General features: G+C 42.3%; 1 protein-coding gene across 1 annotated transcript in view; it reads right to left on the bottom strand.

The window, feature by feature from the left end:
• LOC149287165 (ATP-dependent 6-phosphofructokinase, platelet type-like) overlaps nucleotides 1-17914 on the bottom strand; it is a 35768-nt gene extending 17854 nt beyond the window's left edge. The window contains exons 1-8 of the mRNA XM_089493227.1: nucleotides 17824-17914; nucleotides 11449-11522; nucleotides 5762-5839; nucleotides 5162-5351; nucleotides 4765-4930; nucleotides 1265-1309; nucleotides 1065-1173; nucleotides 853-948 (exon numbers count right to left, since the gene is read on the bottom strand). Coding sequence (XP_089349353.1) covers nucleotides 853-948; nucleotides 1065-1173; nucleotides 1265-1309; nucleotides 4765-4930; nucleotides 5162-5351; nucleotides 5762-5839; nucleotides 11449-11522; nucleotides 17824-17914 — 849 coding nt within the window. The remainder of the gene's footprint in view (nucleotides 1-852; nucleotides 949-1064; nucleotides 1174-1264; nucleotides 1310-4764; nucleotides 4931-5161; nucleotides 5352-5761; nucleotides 5840-11448; nucleotides 11523-17823) is intronic.
• Nucleotides 17915-23851: the final 5937 nt, after the last annotated feature.

Genomic DNA, 23851 nt, shown 5'->3' with positions numbered 1-23851 from the left:
GGCAAAGATAAAATCAATTGAAGAGAAGAGCAATTCAGCATCCTATTATTTAATAATTGGTTCGGGAAAGACACAATCAAAGAGAGGGGGGGTTGTAAATAATTTAGGAGCCAGCTGGTTAGCAGTAGTCGTCTAGAAACAAATTTGGAAATATATTTCACTTTTAAAAGTCCATGAAAAGCACTAAATATCTTCAAAGTATTGATACATTTTTTAAACAATGTTTCATTGACTCCAGACACAAGTTTCCTATCGTACACAACTTGGGTCTTTTCGCTTCTCAGATTACCAAAACCTTGCATATTTTAATTAGACCTGTGCAAGGTTTCTTATTGTATTTGAAATATTATATTGCACTGCATGGAGTTTATTTTTTTAATATCCATTATTATATATTTTTAAAGAATAAGAACAAGTGGAAGGATATTTTATGAATATGTTGTGAATGGATAAATAAAGCATTTATTCCTGACTTAGAATTCCACAGTAGTGAAGCGCACTCAATAACGGTGATGGCAGGTAAGAACCATTCGGCCCATCCAGTCTGCCCAACCTCTGAAGACTTTCCTTAGTCCCTGGCCTGACCCTATATCTAGCTTGGCCTTGTGCCTATCCCATGCTTGCTTAAACTCCTTCACTGTATTAACATCTACCACTTCTGCTGGAAAGCTATTGCATACATCCACTACCCTTTCGGAAAAGTAATATTTCATGAGATCACTTTTAAACCTTTGCCCCTCCACGGGGCACGCAAAATGGCCGGTGGAGTTACAGCGGGTCGTCCTTAATGAGAATAATGACGGGGACTACACTTATCTACAAGCTTTCAGGTCCAGCAAATTGAATACTTACATCCTTAATCCGTTCCGAACTGATCGGATTGTTATGGCAGTCAATGGCTCCTTCTGAGACGATGATAATGTTCAGTCTTTTCTTTCTTGCGCGGTTCTACGATAAACAAAAAGCAAACGCTTGAATAGGAGACTATGGTTTCGTTCGGAGACAGGAAAACAGAGATGATGCTGATTGACTACTTTACGGAAAACAACCCACAGATCGTTCACCTCGGATAGTTTGTTACACATTAGATCTTCCCATCCTTCTTCTGGAGGACTTTCAGGGATGAACACCCAGTCCGCACCACAAGCTAAGGCGCTGACAAGGGCAAGGTATCTGGGTAGACAAAAACATATAACAGACATCGGTCAAAGTCTTGTTGACTTAATGATGGTTGTCATAGTAACAGTCTAGCAGTTTTGCTTACCCACAGTGTCTCCCCATGACCTCCAAAACAAAGGTCCTCTGGTGGCTGCAAGAAAAATGGGACATTGTTAGTAGGGGCCAATGAACCTGAAAAAGTCGCCTCCTCCATGACATCAAGCACCACATTAAATATAAATGACAACCGACCAAACACATGAAAAACCGGACTCTGTACGTGAAATGTAACTAACACGGAACTTCCCCGGAAGACTCCGGAATGTATAGACTGGCTTTTCTCCAAGGCCGGTAGCACTTTGCTCTGCAATCGGTTAAGGCAATCAGATAAAAGACAACCCCTGTGTGTTGTCACAAATCAATTTACACACAATCAGTTTAGGTCTTGGTTAACTAAGAAATACAAAGAGTTTGTGGAAACCTGCCAGCCTTATTCTAAGTTTAAATAGTATTGTGGTCAAAAAAGAAGACATAAAATGAAAGGGAGAGAGAACGAAGAAGAAAAAGAGGGAGGGAAAGAGAGGGTGAGAAGTAGAAAGAGAAAACAAATTGAAAAGGTGTGAAAAAGACCAACACATGTTATCTAAAAGAAGCCATTATGCGCTTATATATATATATATATAATGTGTGTATATAGCTGTAACATAATTGCAAAAGGGTTTCTTGACGATCAATTAGCCTTTCAAACTTAAACTTGGATCAGCGAACACAACGTGCCATTGGGAAACAGGAGTGATGGGAGTGATAAAGAGCCCTTGGAACACAGGAGTGATGGGAGTGATAAAGGGCCATTGGAACACAGGAGTGATGGGAGTGAGAAAGGGCCGTTGGAACACAGGAGTGATGGGAGTGATAAAGGGCCATTGGAACACAGGAGTGATGGGAGTGATAAAGGGCCATTGGAACACAGGAGTGATGGGAGTGATAAAGGGCCATTGGAACACAGGAGTGATGGGAGTGATAAAGGGCCATTGGAACACAGGAGTGATGGGAGTGATAAAGGGCTGTTGGAACACAGGAGTGATGGGAGTGATAAAGGGCCTCTGTACGCCTCTGAAGAGATTCCATTACAAATCAGCCGTTTCTAGCTACAATAGTCATTTACAACATTAACCGTGCATGCGCTGGATTTCTGATCCATTTCATGTTACCTTAATGGATAACATTTCATTTTTCACTTAAAAAATCTCATGTTCCTCATTACAGAACCGTGCTAGGAGAGGCAGCGCATGTAGCTTTCCTGTCCGGCTCGTCATATAGCTTTCCGAGCTGCTTTTTATTTTACATTATACCCTGTGTATATTTTGCATTTTCCCGGTAACACAAATAATAATCATTTTACAAAGAAAAAAAAAAGGCACATTTACTCTTTGATTTCTAGTAAACTCCATCAGCAGGTCTGGATACTATTTTTTCACGACGTCGCCAGCAATTGTCACAATTACAATTCGTGCTGAAATCCATGTGTGACAAAATGGAAAATGTTAACTGAAAATAACCCCGGGCTGTCAGCTGGTGACACGGCTACTGACAAAACAAGGACAGGGACAAAACGCGCTCAGAATAACACCAGATATCACCCACGGGCAGGACCCAATACTACGATACCACGATAATCTTACAGGGCACGAAAGACAACCCGCTGCCATTAAAAAAATTATTTTCTTTAAAACCTACAATTTTAATAATAGTATTTTTTACTGTGCCGTGACCTTTAAATTTAACTTAAAAGCAAAATAACATCTATTTAATGTTACTGATTTGGGAGCTAGTGCTCATGGACCCCATTATATATTCCTATTATTGTATTAGCATCTAATATATATATTAATAAAATAATATTAATTTTTTTTTTGTTAGTACATATTAACAAAATAATATTAAATATGTATATATAAGTATATACATATGTCATATTAGTTTAAATAATATTTAATATTAATATTATTATTTTATGTACATTTGTCTACATTAAATGAGTTTTCTTTTGTAAGTAAATCCCAGTCATTTATCGCCTTCAACAAAATCCCAAATATGAGATTGAGAGCCAAGTGGAAGCCAGTGGGGCCGGAGTACGCCGGTGTCACATTGTGTGAGTGTTTAGCACGTTGTCCGGCATGTCCTGTGCGTTTGCCAGCTGGGAGTCGTTCAAGAATTCAAACTGTAACACATGAATCATTGGGGTGACAGAGAGGGGCCGCCATTTTGGTTTGTTTCTAACAATAGCTTCTATGCCAACAGCTCTGTAAGCTTCTGGTGTCAGATGTGACAAAAGCCCTAAACTATACACAGCACAGCAAGCAAAGCGAAATACACTTATGTCAATATGGACATATCTAAAAGACACACCCAACGCACAAAGTCATTACCTCACCCATGGTTACACACCTTGTGTTACGGCGTATGTCTTAGTCATGTCCATATTTTCATGTATTTTAATTTGTTTGCTGTAACAATAGACAGCAAAGTGTTTTTGACTTATTATGAGCCCTCACATTCAAGAATGGTGGATTTGGAACCTCAGGTACCACCAGTGGTTCACGGTTAAAGTGATGGGCAGATTCATTATCCTTTTCCCTGATCTCCTGTCTTCTAATATACATAACCTGAAATATATTTATAACCTGAAATATATTTATAACCTGAAATATATTTATAACCTGAAATATATTTATCTAGGCGAGATTACAAGTTCTGCTGCAAAGTGCTAGATCTGAAGCAATCATCATGAAGACCAAAGTGTTTTTCTGGTGCTTGCCTTGACCATAGCGTTGTGACAGTATGCCATTTTTAAAGTACACTCCAGGCATCCCATGCACTTCAATGCACGTGACATTTGTGTGTCCCCTTATATTATTGCTTTTGTTCCCATCGAAATGCATAATGGGGAACATCTCTTTTCCCCTCCACCCCATCTCCTTGCCTTGAGGAACATCTAGCCGTCCAAACGCTATCGCACCAGCACTTACCTCCAGCCGGCTCCAGCATTGGCTCGAGTGAGATTTCAGAGGGTCTAACATGGTTCCTTCTGTCTCCTCTGAAATTTTTTTTTATCATGCAAACTGAGAGACATTTTGGTAGCCCTTCTCCAGACTCTTTCCAGAATAAATTACGTTGTTTTGGAGATGATCTCTCTAGTAGCGCACACAATCATCTAGATGAGATCTCACCACTACATCTACATTGTAGCTTAACGCCAAAAAGTATGTTTACCTACTGCAAAAATTAAATATAAGACAAAACTATATATTTTTCATATAGGTGACACCTGGACTTTATTTAGTGCTCTTTGTGACTTGGGGATCAGAACAGAGACATGTATACATATGTAACAGGGCGAAAAAGGGTAACATTAATCATGATTTCCCCGTGTTTGAAGACTTGGGGTTTAATCGATATATTAAACATAGTTTTGTAGCTGTGGTAGAGCGTTATGATACATTAGCACTCTATAAACCTCGGCTTCCCTGCACACGCAAGCTTTCCCTACTCCAGACTCCAGGCTCCTATCTAGGGTACCACAAACTGGCTATTGTGTAAGATTACCTTTGGGCTGTGGTCATGATGGCGTCTACGACCTCAATGATTCTGTGCAGAGCAGAATCGGTCCCGATAGTCATGTCAGTTCCGCAAAAGTCATTATCAATGGATCCCACCATTCCCACTATGTTCAGATGTGAATGGCTCTTTGCTGCCGCTGGCTCAATTTTGCCTGTAATAATATCATTTAATTAAACAACGTCAACAACTGGTGAAACACCCACAAAAAAAGTCCCTAGAGTACTGCTAAGGACAACAGATGTACTGGTTCTGAGGGGATTGGGTCTGCTATAGTTGGGTCTTGGATATTACTGAGTTTGATCCAAAAATGTTTTAGTGTAAAATATGGTTTGTTGGACTCAAGTGAAGGAGGAAATGCAATGGGGGGCGAAACACGACCTACCGTTTTTCACCAGCTCCTCCAGAAGGCCACTCCACTCGGTTCGGAAAAGGTTTGCCCCGGTCAAACTGCCGTCTCCTCCGATAACGCACAGGTTAGTGATTCCGCGTTGAATTAAATTGCAAGCGGCCTGCAAGCGACCTTCGCGAGTCCGAAATGCCTTGCAACGAGCGCTACCGATGACGGTCCCACCCTGACACAAGGAACAAGAGCTTACTGACAAAACAGAAATACCCAGCAGCCCCCTAATCGACCCGTTTTATTTCCTTTCATTCCAAACAGTTGGTTGCCAAATTCCATATTCTGCAGGTAACATTTTTCATCCAGCCAACCATTAACTCAGAATCTTCAAGATCTAACTTAGTATAATCCATCAGTTAGAAAATCTTCATTATCTTAAAATATAGAACATTAAAAACCAAAAGCCATTTAATATTTTAATACCATGCCCGGTGCTCTGTCTATAATAATAATGCTGTGTATTTGACACTTAGCGCTGTCCTGATGCCTGCAGATAATCTGATTTTACATAAACGTTCTAATATTCCCATTTCGGCATTAATTATGCCCGAGGTCGCGTTTTCATAATGATTCTGTACCTACCACTTGTAAGATGCTTGACACACTTTCCCAGGATACTTCCACGATGTTGTCCCCGCCATCCACCATTCCTTGGTACCCCTGTTACAACGGAAAAGAACAATGGCACCCCAATTAAATATATGACACAGTAGAATAGGATATATTTGGTGTCTTAATGGTTACTAAGAGGGCTTTATTTGGCTCACTGATCTCCGGGTCCATGTAATGTTACAGTGATCGGCACCCCCACTGTTACCGTGGGAAGGCTGGCGGTATTTAGAAGGGCCACTCGAGTCAAGGGGCCCCAGTAAAAAAGCATGCCAATGTGCTCTACGCAGTCCAAAACACACTTACATGGGAGGAATACATAGAATACACGTACCAAGGGGTACAAAAGGGATCCAGTTAGTGGGTAAATGCTGCTAGTCTAGACACCCTGGTGGCTGTATGTGGAATTACACGTAGAGCTTCAGGTACTGGCCCTGCATTCAGGTAGGTTTCTTGGTGCCTGGAGCAGGGTCTGAGATCCATCCTCACTTACGGAGATGAAAGGAGGGCAGCTGAAGCTTGCCCCTCACCACGGGAGCTGCAGCTTCTCCCAAAGGTAGAACGCTTTATTTTTTCATTTGAATTAATTCATATTAAATTACCCATAAAGTACTTTAATATGCACTCTTATTAAGAAGGCCAAAATAGTGTCGATTTTGGTAATTTGATCCTTTTTGCTTTGTTTGCAGAATAAATTTACATTGGGAAGCTGGTTTATCCTGTTTCCCAAACGCAGATATTACAATAACGCTGTATTTCTCCCGATTATATGCAGCGTTCAGGGGATACAGCCATGTTATATGCATTCCTCTCATTTGCCAATATTTGCCCTCCCCCCATATTCCCCAAGAACTAACAATCTGACAAGGGAGCTTCGATGGATTTAAAGGTGCTGTTCCACCTACTCTGCCGGATGTAACAGTTCTGTAACTAAATGCAACATTAGCCTAATCACTAATCATTATTACACTTTAATAACTGAAATGCATTGTGGGTACTGCGGTCCAAACCCTTTCCGGAAATAATTCTATAAAGGAACACTTCAGCACATAGGATAGTCGAGCGGTCCCTTTAAGTTTCTCCTAAACTGCGCACCTTGCTTACTACCATCCAGCTCCATCACTGGCTTGTGTGAGAGTTCTAGGTGGGTCTAACCAGACCACCCACAAGCATGTTGGGTAAGTGCTCGCACTGATAGAGGGTGCTTCGTTGTTGCCGATTGGCTGCTTCAACAGCAGAGACTGAGAAATGAATACCCGGAGTGGGGAATATGTGTTGCAGCTTTGGGGCTGCAGCTTCCCCTAAAGTTATGTTGCTTTCTTTATAAGTTGAAGAATGCCTATTGAAACACTTAAAGTAACTTTATGCACTCGTTCTTGTTTGGGGCAGGATGGGATACTGAAGTATCTCTTTAACTGGGTAACACTTTGCCGTCAGTCATACTTTTTGCTGGGAACACTTCATTGTCATGCGGTAGAAAAATCTGAGAAACTGGAAACGTTTCGTGAACGATTTTCTGTTGGTTTTTTTTATGAGTAAACCTTCAAATGTCATCCATACAATGACAGACCCGCTAGCGTTTATTTGCATGTCGTCATGCTAGAGAACACGATGATGTTTTAACTAAGTGGAAGAACACCTTTAATGAATACAACAAACTATTATTCCAGACTAATTGGAAGAAATGGTGAAGACGGCATTCTGTCTCCTTATCCTTATAGTTCCAGAACGGAATTCTCAGATATTATAGAGAGGCCAAAGATGCTACACGGAACTCGGTGGTCTCGGGGACCCTCTTATGATGTAGATCACATTAAAAGATACCAATTAATCAATTTCTGCGTCCGTGTCGAAATGTTAGTCTGCCAGAATGTATTCTTCGGAAAATTCCTTTCCGTCTGCACTCTGCGGCTCGGTAACGGTGTGAGCTGGACTGTGTCTGGAGAGCAGGAGACTGGTTTCGCTGGTTTTCATCAGCTGCTAACATTTCTTTGGTAACGGTCCAACTTCGAATCACTAACCACTTGTTCACGGTAGGCAATCATTTGCTCAGGGATATCATTAAAAATAACTGACGATGCCTGTTTTTGGGTTTTTTTAAAGCTCTTGTTCCACTTACACTTAATAAATGCAACATTGTACAGCGCTGTGGATTATGATGGCGCTATATAAAACAATAAATAATAATAACTAAAAACCATTCCTATTAGTCGTAAATACACAAAAAAATGTAATGTGACACAATAGCCCGCACTAATGGGCTGTTGCCATAGAAACTTTAAAACAAATATACACCTGGGATCTCTCTGGGGTTAATCCGAAGTCTCCAGGCGAAGCTCTGCTTCCACGGGACTTTGGGTAAGTCTCTTCCTTCTCAAAGCCCCATTCCTACACATGCCCTGCCCACTTTCCCCCAATCCCCGCCCAGTTCTTGCTCACTAAAGGCTCCCTGAGGCTGGCCCCGTCCCTATGCTTGGCTAGCCACGCCTTTATGTGAAGCCACTCCCCCCCCAGAAGAGAGAGCGCCTTGGCAGCCTACCCTGGGACAACAAAGATAATGATATAGCCCTGCAATAAGTATTTCCCCTAAGTAACCCCGGCAAGTCACCTGATGCTAAGTAGCAGACTTATGTGTTTTTTAAAGGCTAGGTGCAACAAATAAACCCTCACAGGGCCAGCTCTGTGCCTTAGAATTCCAGATGGAAACCTCTGATTGTAATAATTGTTTCTGTAGTAAAGATGTTTATTTAAGTTCGCCTGGAATGCAAGCCCCGGGGGATAAGTTCTGTTTAAACAAGTTTCATATACTCTGTGTCTAAAGCTGTTTGTCGCTTTTCTGTTTTACCAAACACAACCCCCCCCCAGATGTAAACGTTACTTAAAGACGTCAAAAAAAAACAGATCTTCCCACCGAAACAATCAGAATGTACCGGAAACGCATTGTCTGCACAAACGACTACTTTATTCACCTGTGAAAGCAGACGTGTAACTGCACGGAAACCGTAAATTACTGTGAGATCATGTGACTTGGGAGAGGTCTGCTAACTGCCGTGAGCCATGCTTCTCTGGGCACGCCTACTCCCCACCCACTAATGGCTAGCCCCACCCCCACATGTGGATAGCCCCACCCTCTGCCGAGAAGCAATACCTAATATAGATGTTATTTTTTATACAGAGGTTTTATTAAAATTAAAGTATTTTGGATTATAAATCTGCGCTGGCAGCTCAGTGCTTTTTTATGCTAACTATTGAAAAGACAGATTTCTCAATTAAATGCCCTACTTTATTCTTGCGTGGCCAAACAGACTCTAATCCGCTCTGACATTTTTCGGTTAAATCAGCCGCATGTTCTGACTGTTGGATCACCCCGGGTGACCTCCTCCAACTTGCGTTTTTCGAATGATTATGATTAACTCACTAAGGCTATATTAATTATCGTTTAGCCAGGGTTTGGCACATTAACGCTTTGGCCCATCCGGTCTGCTATAGAAATCTTCAAACGGATTCAGCCTTCGTGTCTCGTTTTGTACTCAGAGAGCTGTATGCCTACCCCAATCCTTGATTAAATTCCACCACTGTGTGAACCTTTACCACCTCTGCTGGAAGGCTGTCTATCACCCTCTTAGTGAAGTAGATTGTAAGCTCTTTTGAGCAGGGCCCTCCTTACCATTTGTTTCTGTAGGTGAAAATTGTTATGTACTATTTGTTATGTCCTTTTTACCCATTGTACAGCACTACGGAATACGATGGCGCTATAAAAATCGATAAATAAGAAGTAAAACTTTCTTATATTACATCTAAGCCTCTAACCCGCTAATATTAGACTATGACCTCTTCTCGCTTTCTCCCTCTCTCCTCTCTCTCTCACCCTCTCCCTCTTCCCCTCCCTCCTCTCTCTCTCCCCTCCACACTATACATGTTGAGATCCTTTTATCTTTCTTGATATGTCTTATCCTAAAACATTATTTTTTGGGTTAAACGATCATCTCCCTGTTGATATGGTTACTTATTTCCATAATCCACTGAGCAGGAGGGGAAAGCCCTGAAAATATTGGAAGCCTGCCAAAAGTACAACTCCCATTTCGCGTAGCCAGCCTCGTAAAACAAAACGTTTGGGCCAACCCAAAAAGCCTATATTTATTGGGAAATGTCCAGTGACGCCAGCCAACTCTCCATTAAAACCAAAAATCCTTAACGGGAGAGGTAAATTATAGAAAAAAATACTATTTCTGTTACTTAAAACCTTTTTCTTTAGGGTTCGGATTAGAAACAACAAGCGTTGACTTCCAGGGATAGTTTACAGAATAAAAGCCGTTTTTATGTTTCCTTTAGTGTTAAAAAGGACACGGGATTCCGTTTGGAAGCTGTAATTACCCCCTCAGAAACGTTTAAAGCTAAATGTATAATTGGAGTTGAGCTTCCTTACTCATTGGGGGCTTTTTTTGGGCAATTTGGATTTGGCGACTCTAGTTTCATGCTTTAAGGTTTTTGGAAACTTTCTAGAAATGGTATTTTTCTGCTTACATGCGAGACAAATCCAAATGAACTAGCCAACGGCAAGTAACTGAGAGCCCCCTAGGAAGAAGGGAGATAATTCCTGGAAGAACGCGCCGTAGCGGAATATTTCAGTTTCCCATCAAACAGGAAGTAAAAGCTGCCATTTATTTAAAAGTGTGAAAAATAAGCAGCGCTGCATTTAACCCTTTCCTATCGCGTCTAATTCTGCCCTTCAAACTAAATTAGAGATGTGTTTAGAGAAATCATTTTATCATTTCATGCTAAAATAGCCAGAATTCAGTGCATAACCTCCTAAAACGAGTGCTGGACCCCCTATTTCATGAGAAGTATTGGGACTGCAATTTAACATCGGCTAACAGGGGTTAAATTGTAATAATTTATATTTTCTCCCATTTCTATGTGTATTCAGATTGACTGTCTAGTCTAATCCTGCATTTAGTTATTATCATACCTAGGAACTCTCCAGGTTTGACCCAGAGATTGCCGATCCTCCGGGTCGCGGGGTCTTGACACGCCCCGCTCCCTGCCCTTTTTCTCCTTAAACTGGGGTGTTTCCCGCTGCCGTCAGCAGGAACTCCCACTGACGTCATCGGGATCTCCCACTGATGTCAGTCACGCAAAGGAAGGCTCTGGGTAGCCGGAGCCCAGAAGTTCGCTGGTATAGTAATTATTCGTAAAAGCTCCTAGGAATTTGTAGATAACAACAATACAAAATAAGCTAACTTTTTTGCTAATATAACTATAGACATAGAACCATTCGGCCCGTCCAGTCTGCCCAACCAGATACTATCAACTCCTCCCTATTACAAAGAAGATTTTTTTAAATCTATTTTATATATTCTCATAATAAAGCTGAGTTTATCACACATGACATAACGTATTCTTCTTCTCCAAATGCATAACCTTACATTTTCCTAGGTTCCCGAAAATATAGTATATTCAGAAAATTACACAAGCTGTCTACCTCTCATAGAAAAAGAAAACTAAAAAAATAATAGATATTGCGTATGATACAGGGTGTTGCACCATTAAGTAATTCACTTTTGATTTCTGACGTGAACTTTGATCTCGGAGAGGAATATTTTATGATTTAATTACTTTCATTTAAGCTGCAAAAACAAAGAAAGGTGGGAGAAACTAACCTCGTAAATGAAGTACACTTTAGCTTCAACGTAGATTCCCATTCGCACCACAGCGCGAACTGCAGCATTCATACCTCGGGGAGGAAAAACACAGATTTTACCAAATACAGAATACAACAAGGCACAGACTCGCTTACTATATATATATATATATATATATATACACACACACTACTGTTCAAAGGTTTGGGGTCAAATGATCAATTAGCCTTATAAACTTAAACTTGGATCAGCGAACACAACGAGTCATTGGAACACAGGAGTGATGGGAGTGATAAAGGGCCATTGGAACACAGGAGTGATGGGAGTGATAAAGGGCCACTGGAACACAGGAGTGATGGGAGTGATAAAGGGCCATTGAAACACAGGAGTGATGAGAGTGATAAAGAGCCATTGGAACACAGGAGTGATGGTAGTGATAAAGGGCCATTGGAACACAGGAGTGATGGGAGTGATAAAGGGCCACTGGAACACAGGAGTGATGGGATCGATAAAGGGCCTCTGTAAGCCTGTGAAGAGATTCCATTAAAAATCAGCCGTTTCCAGCTACAATAGTCATTTACATTAACCCCGTCTGCGCTGGATTTATGATCCAGTTTATACTCGTACACGTATAATTCATCTTGAGTTCTGTGGCAGGGTTGTGTATAGGATGCACGTTGATTACATGGTAAAAACACCAACTTCCTTGTTAAACCAGCGACTGCCCCCTTGCCTCCCAGGTGTTGTCAGCTACAAACCGTTGACTTGCTATGAATAAAACATTATGAGATCTAGCATTCCTGTCCGGTGCGTAACCGAGTCATAATATCATCTCCATTCAAAAATCACTTTTAAGTAATAAGTCAGATGAGGACAATGATGACACGGGCCTCGTTTTGCAATACACGGATTCCCCCGACTGTAATAAAACTCGTTAAATCCTGCATTCTATCTAAATCAGATAAACCGGGGATCCGTCTCTCATCAGGAAACCCAATTCTAAAAGTTTGGATCAGAACGTTCATCATAAATAACCCCAAATAGGTTAATGTATAAAAATCATGTTTTTTAAGTGAATTAAAGTTGTAAAGCATACCCCAGAACTCTCTGGGTTTTTGCTCCACGGTCTCTGGGCGAAGAGCCGAAATCTTAGGGCCACACCGTCTGGAGCCGAGTCATCGACACTGATACATTAATCACCCGTAATTGGTGCTTTTCCCGGTATTTTATGGTTGATATCTTTGTTTTTCATGCGGGTGACGTAATTAAGTGTATCTGTAAAGAACGGCAAGTCAAGGTTTCCATGACGACCGATATTAGGTTAACACATTTGATGAGTCGCTTAATGCATAATGGGCCATTAAAGGGTTAATATTTAATCCAGGGTCCCCAGGTATGGAACGAAGCTGTTCATCTCAACCATATTTTGCTCATTTTTCACCATTATAATAAACTGAATTTGTTTTTTGTTTTATACATTTTAATCACGGTTAGTGCAATGCTAAAAAAGGGTGCATATAGATGCAGAATGATGTCACATCAGCAGATCAGCCTCCTAGCAGAGGTGGTAGAAGATACTACAGTACAGGGATTTGAACATAGATGGGATAGGGATTTGGCTTCTGAATCGGGACCAACGACTGACGAAGAGTCTTTACATCGGGAGAGACGGGCAGGCGAGGAGAGAGGGTCTTCCCTGCCATAAAATTCCACGTCAAATATTTTTCAAAACGTTCCCGCGGGGGGAATTGTCAGGACTGCGTAATGAGCAGAGATCGTCTCTCGTTCCCAATCCATCAAATCCACGAGTCACCGGAAATCAATACGCTGCGATAAATAAAATGCCGCAACACTTCTATCCGGTCATAATATTATAATATACATTAACCCGGCAGAGAACGGCACTTTGTTTAGAATATGACCGTTCCGCCTGTTTTTAGCATCTGTTTTTCTTTGCATTTGACTCTTAACCACCAGGCAGTTGTAAGATACAATGGGGTCTATTCACTAAATAGTGCGTTGACAGGAGAGCTGTGTTTCAGCACCTTCGCTTCACTATACATTATGAAGGTCCAACCCCAGTGAGCTTTACTGAATGAAGAGCTTGGCTGGCCCTGTATAATGTATGGTAAAACCAGTGAGATTTCTTTTACGTCTCCTTAAGCATTAAGTTATTCATTATACAGGGCCAGCCAAGCTCTACCAGTGTTGGCCCTTCATAATGAATGAGTTAAAACTACAACTCTCCCTTTAGTGAATATCCCTCCGCGTCGCACCTTTATAATAATCTTATTGGATTTCTAGTAAAACTTTTATCAGCAACGACAAAAAAATACCGGCTCTCCCGATTCTTATTTTATCTGATGTTCTCATAGTAACACGATGAATGTAATCAGCCCGGCGACGAGCCGGTTACACAGTCACGGCGGGGATTTTTCCCACGTACAAGGTGCCTGAAGTTATATCCAAATACTTCATGGGAAGTAAAAGCAGCTGATATTCCCTTACGTTGATATATATTTTTAATGTAAGGAAATAGATCATCCAGAAAGAGGTCGGCGGAGCTATGAGCTGGAGCGTTTTATTGGTTGCTATGGTGATAGCACTACTATTACCACTTCATACCATACCTAGGGCCCCAGCTTACTCCATAATAAACGGTTCCACTGAACAAACACTGTCTATTCACTATAGCAACCAATGGAATGGGTTAATCCTTTGGTTTCTATAGCGATAAGGCCCATAATCATGCCGTACATTACTCATGTTAGTATTTTTTTATAATGAGCAATTCTATTTTGTTAAGAGCCACCAAACAGTCCATTTAATATTATTGTAATTATTTAAATTCCTCTTTATGGATAATATGCTGATGTTTTAAAGACAATGCTGCTTTAACACAGGTGGACTAATAAAAAAAACAGCAACTGGTCCATGAGCAGGCAGTGTGATCTCATACCCCCCAAAAACCTGTACCGCGTGTGCCCCCCCAAAGCGAGAGGATCCCAAACTGTGTTTTAACCCTTTGGGGTGCCTCTGGGACATGGAAAGCTCTGCTAGAATCTGTCTTCTGCTCTTGAGATGTTTGAAGGACACAAAAAGCAAATGCCTCCTTTGCTAAAAGCTAAGGATAAAAGGTCTATTTTTAAACCGCTGGCTGCTGATTTATTTTTTCTCCCCTACGGGCTCCGATGACCAAAAAAAAAATCCCCTCCCCCGCCAATCCAATCTCGCTTCTAAATATTCCTGAGTTCTGATGACCTTGGGAGGTCACACAGAAGATGTGCACCTGATGCTCCATCGCTGACCTTGTTGCCCCCGATCTCCTCCGTATACCGAAAGCAGTAATCAATACCCAACGACTGCGCCCCGGGCCCCGGGAGGGATTTATACCATGGATTCTTTATGCCTTCACACTTCATGGAAGTCATTATCGGAAAGCACTCAGCCTCCTGCGCCTCGGGCAGGTCACAAATACCTCCAGGGTCTCAAGCAATGCTCCGGATATTTCGGGGTACAGACCTGAGATATACGCCCCTATACAGCATGTGTGCCTTAAAGACGGGAGGCTCTCGAGGCACATTTACAGAACCCGAAAGCTAGAAGCACCCGATGATCATACCCGCAAACTCTCGAGGTTTGACCCCGAGTCTCAGGGGTTTTGCCCCATCTCGGGGTAAAGGGGCAGGTTCTCAGGACAGTCTGGAATGGACTCCTTTCAAAGCCTACACTGCTGTGATCATATATAAGACTTTTGCTCCCAGTAGGTTATGGATGATATCCCTGCTTGAATGCAGGTGACTCAATTAAGTTTATATTTAAGTACAGTCCTTGACGAGCAGTATTAAGAGCCATTTCGGTAGCCCTTTTGGCGAGCGACTGTATCCAATCTTCCTGGTGGGCTATGAAAGGGTTAATATCTCTAGAGTCCCCCCCCCCCGAATGAATGAGTGCTGTATGTTGAATACCACGGTGCCGATGCTGTAACAGAGAGAGGGTTTCCTCCCAGATTGTGTGACTCATAGGAAGGCAGTCGAGGAGTGAGCGTGCGGCACGTACACCCAGACAGCAACGGGGAGGCGTCTCGCAGGGGGTACACAACTCCCACAAAGCACAGGCAGCCAAATGGAATAGATGGAGGAAACACAAGAACATTAAGACATTCAGCCCGTCTAGTCGCCCGTTTTTCCTCCCGTAACAACCTCAGACCACGAGCCATATGCCCCCATCCCATGTACCGGTATGTTCACATTCCCTCACTGTATTATCCTCTACCACTTCTGCTGGGAGGCTGTCCCACTTATCTACCACCCAGGAGCATGTCCGACAACATAATTCAGATACAGTAAAACAAAGTGAACTTGAAGAGCAGCTCCCAGCAGGCTGTCACCGCAGGCTTTTATCCTCAGCATGATGGGAGTTTTAGTTAACAAAAGCTAGTTCTGGAAGGTGCCGTTTCCCTGGTGACGGTGGGATTCTGTGACTGGGTTTGCAATACATTTTTTTATTTATTATTTTATTTATTATCGATACATTATTATTAATTTACTATAGATACACTGTTAACGATCTGTGTGCCAAAGTTGTCTCCATTGCATTTCAGTAACTGGGTGTTCTTCTGGTCATAGCTGACATTTGACATGACCACCCAATCCCCCCCGATACTCAATCTTTACTAGGACAGCGTCAGTGTATACGGCAACAGATAGTATATTCTATACATTGCATATACCGCCCACCAGCATATGTGTAACCGATCCATGTCTGGGCTGTACGAGGGAGATCTGTACTTTGCCACGGTATATGTCACATTATAGGGATAACACGCAGCTAACGGCTTCACATCACATTTGTAGGTGGGGTGATCACTAACTGAAAAGCCTGCAATGCAGCACAAGGCAACCAGTGTGGGATCCGCCTCCCATCATAGGTGGCCTGTCACTACAGTCTGCATGCCCAGTCACTGCCGCTAAGCTTTTAATGCCATTATATGAATGCAAGTTATTGAAGGCCCATGATTTGTAGCACTTGGAAAATGGTTTCACAAGAAGCTTGCCTTCGAAGAAGGATGGGTGTAGGCCAGAGCTCGGCAACCACTTGACCTCAGGATGTGCCTTGACTGCAACTCCTATCTCACTCAGCTTACAAACCATTAGTCTTTTCCAACAACAAAGCATAGGCTTTTTTCCTGGCAAACTGCACCAATCCCTTTTCTATTGCACTCTGACTCCTACCACCTTCAGCAAGATCGTAACTGGCTTGGATGATGTGAATTGTAATCACACAGCAGATGACTCTGCTACAAATGAAGCCATGACAAGGGTTAACATCTGAAATGAATCGCTGTCACTCATGCAGGCCATATGTCCCCCGGGGGATAAGGATGGCTGCAGGTGCAGGAGGTCTTAACCCCCTAGGACAAAGCGCAATCAGCATTAACATTCCACTGGTTTCCATGGTAACTGCTCCACATTTAGAAATTTGCTCCGGAGTTTTTATTTATACCTATGGGTCAAACCGATTTAGAAAGTGTTCTGCTATTTCTGCAGGTAGAGGATTATTCTCGGTCGGGTTATCGTCCTCCAGGAATCGCTCAATGAATCTAATCACATTTATTGAATGCGGATTATTTCGGAGGGGGGGGGGGGTGTTGGGGCTTTCGCCCGCCGTGATTCTGTTCATGTCAGAGATTTTGCACTAAAAGAAAATCTGTCTTGGCCTCGCCACAGCCGTATTTTTGGGGTGCGTCGGCATTGTCTATGGGCACGGTGGGTGCCGATGGATGCTGGGTGACCTAGTGGACAAAGTGCTATAGGACTCCAGACAAAAAGAGACACGTATAGGATGCTATATGTGCTATTAGGCCTCTCTATGCGATGGGGAGAAGAGATATAGATTGAGATAAAGGCCAAAGGGTGATGTACAGTACACTGGGCAGAATCATACTGTATGGGCCATAGGGGAGGACTCAGGCCAAACGATGGAGGGATTCTGCCCGTAGCTGGCCACTAACATCCTGTTTGCGGCTAACTGACTAATATAGGGATGTGTATATATATATATATATATACATACGGAGCTATGGAATATGACGGTGCTATATAATAATAACATATACCGTATATTATATAATAATAATGATAACAATACATGCTGACATTATTAAAACACAGTATTTGCCATTACAATACATATAGAAAGCGGCCAAACGAAGTGATGAGATAGGAATCCATTTTCTGTACACGGAAAATACAGAATTTACAACATCTGGTACTCAAGCTGCTGTGTATTAAAGCCCAGAAAGATGGGAGTTGTAGTCCACAGCACCTGGAATGAAAAGGATGGCCCTCTCGCCACTGCAAAGAAGATGAAGACGGCCATAGGTGACCTTACCTTGGGCATCGCCTCCGCTGGTTAAGACTCCAATTGCTTTACCAGATCCGGACAGGTTCTCGAAAAACTTCTTATCTGCTGGCTGGGCCATGACTGCCTCTCTCTCTCACCCTCTAAACACTAATAATAAATATACCTGTAATTATAAATATCTATATATTTATAGTCTGCTAGATGTAAGTATACATCTGCTCGTCTTTCTGCAATAGCTTTTTTAAAATAATCTATATATATATATATCTATATATGCAATAAATAAAAAATATGCTCTGACGGGTGTGGGGGAGGCCGCTTCCTCTTCTCGGCGCCCCACTGCTATGTCCCTCTGACAGCTCTGCTGCTGAGCAACCGAGCTCAAGATACCGTCAACCAACCCCGCCCGCTACTCGATAGACACGCCCTTCATCTTTGGTCACGCCCCCCTCCCTGGTACTTTCAAGTCGCTGGGAGTTGTGCGGGACGTGCAGAACGGAAGGCTGCAGGCGATAGGCTGGCGATTCCAATGTCAAGAATGCGAAAGTGGGCGTGGTTAGGCGCCTGAGGGCTTTTACTGGACAGCTGTGGACATCAAAGCAGAAAAGGGTGAGAGAATCCTGCGCAGTCGGGCTTCTCGTTCTGTAACATAGGAAGTGATATGAATGTGTAGAGGAGCGCGGGGAGGGGCTGGCGGACATACCGCTTTCATATCTTACCTCAGAGACACATTCCGAAGAGGCAGTAGTATGGGTCAGCTGGAGATAAATGTGACTACTCCTTAAGGCATGCAAGGAAGACCGATATATATCGATAGAAAGAGAGAAATATATGTATATATATATATATACATACATATATATATGTATACATATATATATATATCTAGAGATATATATAGATATAAAGATAAAACACATTAACCATTGATCTTTATGTTTTGTGTACAAGCAGAATTTCAACTGTAATCCCTAAAACTCATGGAACTCCAGAACGATTGATTAGATTTCCGCAGCGGTTCTTACATTCAGGGTCTTGGCGAGGCGATACGCTAGGGAAGAAGGGCCCGGCTAGGCTCCCAGGCTGTACTGATTCCGACCCCCTCGAAGAGTTCATAGGCCGTGCATCCTGATGTTTATTTACCCCGTTCATACAGGATTTTAACCCCTTCAATCCCAGGGGTTTTTGGTACCTCAAAGCCTAGAGCAATTTTGCCATTTTTGGGGTATGTCGGTTTAGCGATGATTCTCTTTTCCTGTGAATAGTGTACCCATATAAACTATATATTGTTTTTTCAAGGAGAGATAGAGCTTTCGTTTGATACCATAGTTGGATGATTAGCTGAAAATTTAGAATGAGAAATTTAGTAAAAACTAGCAAAGATTAGAAAATTAAACTATTTTTTTTTTACATTTTCCCTCTGAATCCTCACAAAATTAGGTAAAGTGATGGAAAATCCCCTCCAAGTTTATCAATTCAGCTGTCCTGATTTCAGAAATACCTAATTTATATAGATTTTCCAGACTTTCCCAGCACCAGGGAGCATACTATAAGGTTGTAAGCTTGCGAGCAGGGCTCTCTCCACCAAATGTATCGGTTTGTCTTAGTCTGTCAATTCTTGTCTTGTCATATCCCTTGAATTTATGTATTGTATTAAGCGCTGCGTAAACTGTTGGCGCTATATAAATAAAGGATAATAATAATAATATAAGGTGTACAATTTTGTATAATTTTTATGCCTATGGCTTAACGGGTTTGGGGGTTGTGAACGGAGGCAGAAGGGTTATACTGGCTAGATGTTATGCTAGGGCAATGGGAAGTAACGTTTTTTAATAATTTTTTTATTATCTTTTTTTATATCTTTTATTTTAATTTTTTTTTTATTTAAATTTTTTTACATTTGTTTTTATTTTTTATATATTATTTTTACACAGAAATGGTTAGAGGTCCTCCTAGAGACCTCCTGAACATGCCAGTGATGTCACAATGACATCACAGCTCACATTATAATTTTTTTTTGTATTATATATATTATTATTTTAATGATTTATTTAATATTATTTTTTAAATGAATTAACTTTTTTTTTTTCTGCTTTTCTCTTTCAGGACGGGAGGGGGAGTGAGAGAGATGATTTCTCACTCCCCTCCCCGCGATCCCCTGCACCGATCACACTGTGATCTCTATGCAGGTCCTCACAGACCTGCATAGAGATCGCAGCGTCTCCGATGACCTTCCGGGTTACGTCAGCAGTGACGTAACCCGGAAGGGAATGCCCGATCGCGCGTTTGCAACTGCGCGATCGGGCACTTTCAACCGTAACAGCTTACCGGCTTTCATGCCGGAAGCTGTTACGGGAGATCGGGCAGCAGAAAGCCGGCGATGCTGGCTTCTGCTGCCAGGGGGGAGTCCAGGCTGTCAAACGATGTGTCCCTGACGCTGCACGAAGGGCTGGACGTACCGGGGCGTCCATAGGGGTTTCTTTGTGGGCGTTTTTTGGACGTCCCGGTACGTCTATAGGGGATTGAAGGGGTTAAGACAGATCTGTCAAATCTCACATATTACATTTTATTGAAAGGGCACTATTATTATTAATATTATTAAAATTGACAATATACAATCTATTACATTAATTCAATCTTTAGAATGATCTTTACGGATGTATATCATTTATTATAAAATATATATTATAATCTGCGTATTGGAAAGCCACTTTATTTGATTATTACGTGAGCAGCCATCATAACTTCCTGTTCTTGGGATTCGTATGAATGTCAGTAAACAAAAAATAAAGAGAAATTAACACTGAAGATACCGTAGATGGGTATCCCGCAATGGCAGCCTCAAGCGCTTTTTTTTTTTTTTTTGACGCGGAGGAGAGAGAGGGGCGCCTAGCAACCGCTCGGCCCCCCTCAGTCTCCTCCACGAGGCCTCTACCTCCGTCTCGGTGCCGGCGTTTCATGCTGAGCGCCGGTATGTGACGTCATATCCGGCGCCCAGCAGTGAAGCATCGCGCTCCGCGGCACAGCAGGAAGACAGAAGCCTCGTTCTCCGGCCGCAGGACTTAAAGGTGAGTGAACTACAAAGGGGGAGAGGGTAGATAGTGAGTAGGCAAAAAGAAGTGAGAGGGGTTAGAAAGTAATAAGGGAGACAGAAGGGGTAGAAAGTGATAAGGGAGGGAGAAGTGGTAGAAAGTGATAAGGGAGGGAGAAGAGGTAGAAAGAGATAAGGGAGGGAGAAGAGGTAGAAAGAGATAAGGGAGGGAGAAGGGGTAGAAAGTGATAAAGGAGGGAGTGGGGGTAGAAGGTGATAAGGGAGGGAGAGGGGGTACATAGTGAGAAAGAGGGTAGTAAGAATATTGAATTGGAGTAAAGTGTAAATGAGTGAGATGCATTATCTGAATGAGGGAGAGCATGAGTTAATGTGTGGATGAATTGTCTGAATGAGGGAGAGCATGGGTTAATGTGTGGATGAATTGTCTGAATGAGGGAGAGCATGAGTTAATATGTGGATGAATTGTCTGAATGAGGGAGAGCATGAGTTAATGTGTTTGCGTGTATCATAGATGTAAAATTGTGGAAGGGCAAAGATGGCACTAGATGGCACTAGCAGGATGTTTGAGCCTTGGGGACCAAGATGGCACAGGCAAGGTGTATATGGAACAAAGATGGCACAGGCCAGGCTGTTTGGGGACAAAGTTGACTTGTGCTGGGCTATTTGGGGACACCGACAGGGGTGGTAGATTAATGGAACAGCCTCCCAGCAGAAGTGAGGTTATTTAAACATGCATGTAATAGGTGTACCCGGGAACTCCCCAGGCTTTGCCCAGAGACTCTTGGAGAAGTGCTGCTTCTGTGGGTCACTACCAGATCACTCGCCTGTTTTCCAGTTAAATAACTGTGTGTCACATGACATTAGCGGGACCCCCACCGGCATCAGCGAATTTCCTGTAAGGGAGGGCTCCAGGGAGCCGGAGCCATTAAGTTCCCAGGAATGGCAGAGAGGGGACATGACTGAACTCTGTTCACCCCCCACACACACTCGGAGTCAGGGGGGGGGAGGAGTAGTGTTACACTTGGAAAGTTCAGGCGAAACCCAGGAATTATTTTTTTTAAACGTAAGTCTAATTCTAGGTCAGCCTGTAACCTTTCTAGTATGGTGGACACCTAACGGCAGGCTGAGACGTGTCTGCATATTTAGCCTGTGTGCATCGAGTAGGCACGTTCCCCTGCCTGGCCTAATAATAGTAACGCTACATGTCACATCCATAGATAATACCTCCTGCTGTTTCTTTAATCGGTGACATTGAGGAATGTGGAACACCGTGACACACTCATACCCATCAAACATTCTGAGCGCCTAGAAAAGAGGGACATTGGGGAGGAAATACAGACAAAGGGTCTCTTACATATAGACACCTGGGAAGTATCTGAATTGTACTCTCCAAAGTCAGGGCCGTCCTTGGGACTTTTATTATTATCTTTTATTTATATAGCACCAACAGTTTACGCAGACGAGAATTGACAGCTTACAATCTTGAGGGAATGGGGTGAGGAGTATTTTAGGTTTAAGATGTATTTTCTGGGGAGGGGGGGTTATAAAGCCATTCTAGTGTTTTTACCACAGCACCGGAATACATGCCACATCCAGCCATTGGGATATCTAACCATACGGGCCGTCTAGATGTAAAGATTCCATTCTTGTTCATTTTTTGGCCTCGCCTTAGTCTATCCATGCCTTGATTGCAGTGCCATTTGGTGAATAGGTGTTGGACAGAGCTGAAAAGGTGCTGGGCAATTTAACTTGTCCCCCCCCCCCCATACACACACACATAAAATCCTCCTCTCTAAGAAACAAATTATCTCGAATTTCACCAGTTTGAACCAGACTCACTCCCAGTTTGGGATGCGGCCACATAATACACCTTTAGCAGCTTGATACCAGTTTAATGTGCGGTATTGACACTAAACACAGCCAAACCAGTTCTTGCTTTTCTGGTTTCCAGAGGCTTTGCACGGGCTTTCTCTCCCTCTCCCTCGCTCATCTTTTACACAGTTACAGAACTCTTACGATACAATCGATACGAGTATCCCGGGTCCAGTAAAATGCCTTAAACGACGTTACCTGTAATTCCAAACTCCCAAGTAGATGACACTCAGAGGTATTTTACTGATTAGGAATCCCCTGCCCCCAGCAGTTTTACGTGCGCACGGTTTATTCATCATGGGGATTTGGTTGCTACCCATTAAAAATAAGGAAAAGTGATATTAACCCTTTTGTTCTCGTCAACTCATGTCTGCTGTGACAGGTAATAGGAGAAATCTATAGTTAGTTATGCATAACGTGACAATCGTTCAACCATCACCTAAGGCTATAGAACTAAAAACAGGCGGGGGAAAAAAATACAATGGAAGAGCTTAAAAAGTGATTCTGGTTTAAAAAAGTGGTCTTATTACCATAGTAACCAGTAGAATGTTCCCGTTGATCGGACCGTTATTTTCATTGTTATGGCAATCAGACCGCTTTTAAAACTTTGTGCCATAATCACTTTTCACACGTACACCCCGATGAGCCAAAATTATAAAAAGATATTCTGGAGCAAAGCGCTAATTATAGAGCAGTCGCCATGGAAATAATTTGTCAATTATTAAATGTATTTATTTTGCAGGGAACACTAGTTGTGGTACAAAAACAGACACTGATAGGTCTGTTAAGGTTTATTTGTTTAGTATATGAGACTGCAAATAATGTTTTGTATAAGTGGAACAGCACCTTTAATGCAAAGCAAATGTTTTTGCTGATTGTTTTACTTTCATAATGTCGCCCGTTTTTCCTGATGCAAAGACTCAAACCAGTCAAATCAGTCATTGGTCTTGTCTTAGATTCAGCAGCCATATGCCTATCCCATGCATGTGTAAATGTCCTCGCTGTATTAACCTCTACCCCTTCTGATGGGAAGCTGCTCAACTTATCTACCACCCGTACAAAAAAGTACTTTGAAAAATAAGTGGCGCTTAAAGGTTAAAATCTCTACATTACGGAAGGTCCAGTGATTGG

Source organism: Sceloporus occidentalis, unplaced genomic scaffold (genome assembly GCF_023333645.1).
Source record: "Sceloporus occidentalis isolate IW3139 unplaced genomic scaffold, rSceOcc1.0.p SCAF_63, whole genome shotgun sequence".
NCBI lineage: Eukaryota > Metazoa > Chordata > Lepidosauria > Squamata > Phrynosomatidae > Sceloporus > Sceloporus occidentalis.
This window is presented reverse-complemented; position numbering and strand designations above follow the sequence as displayed.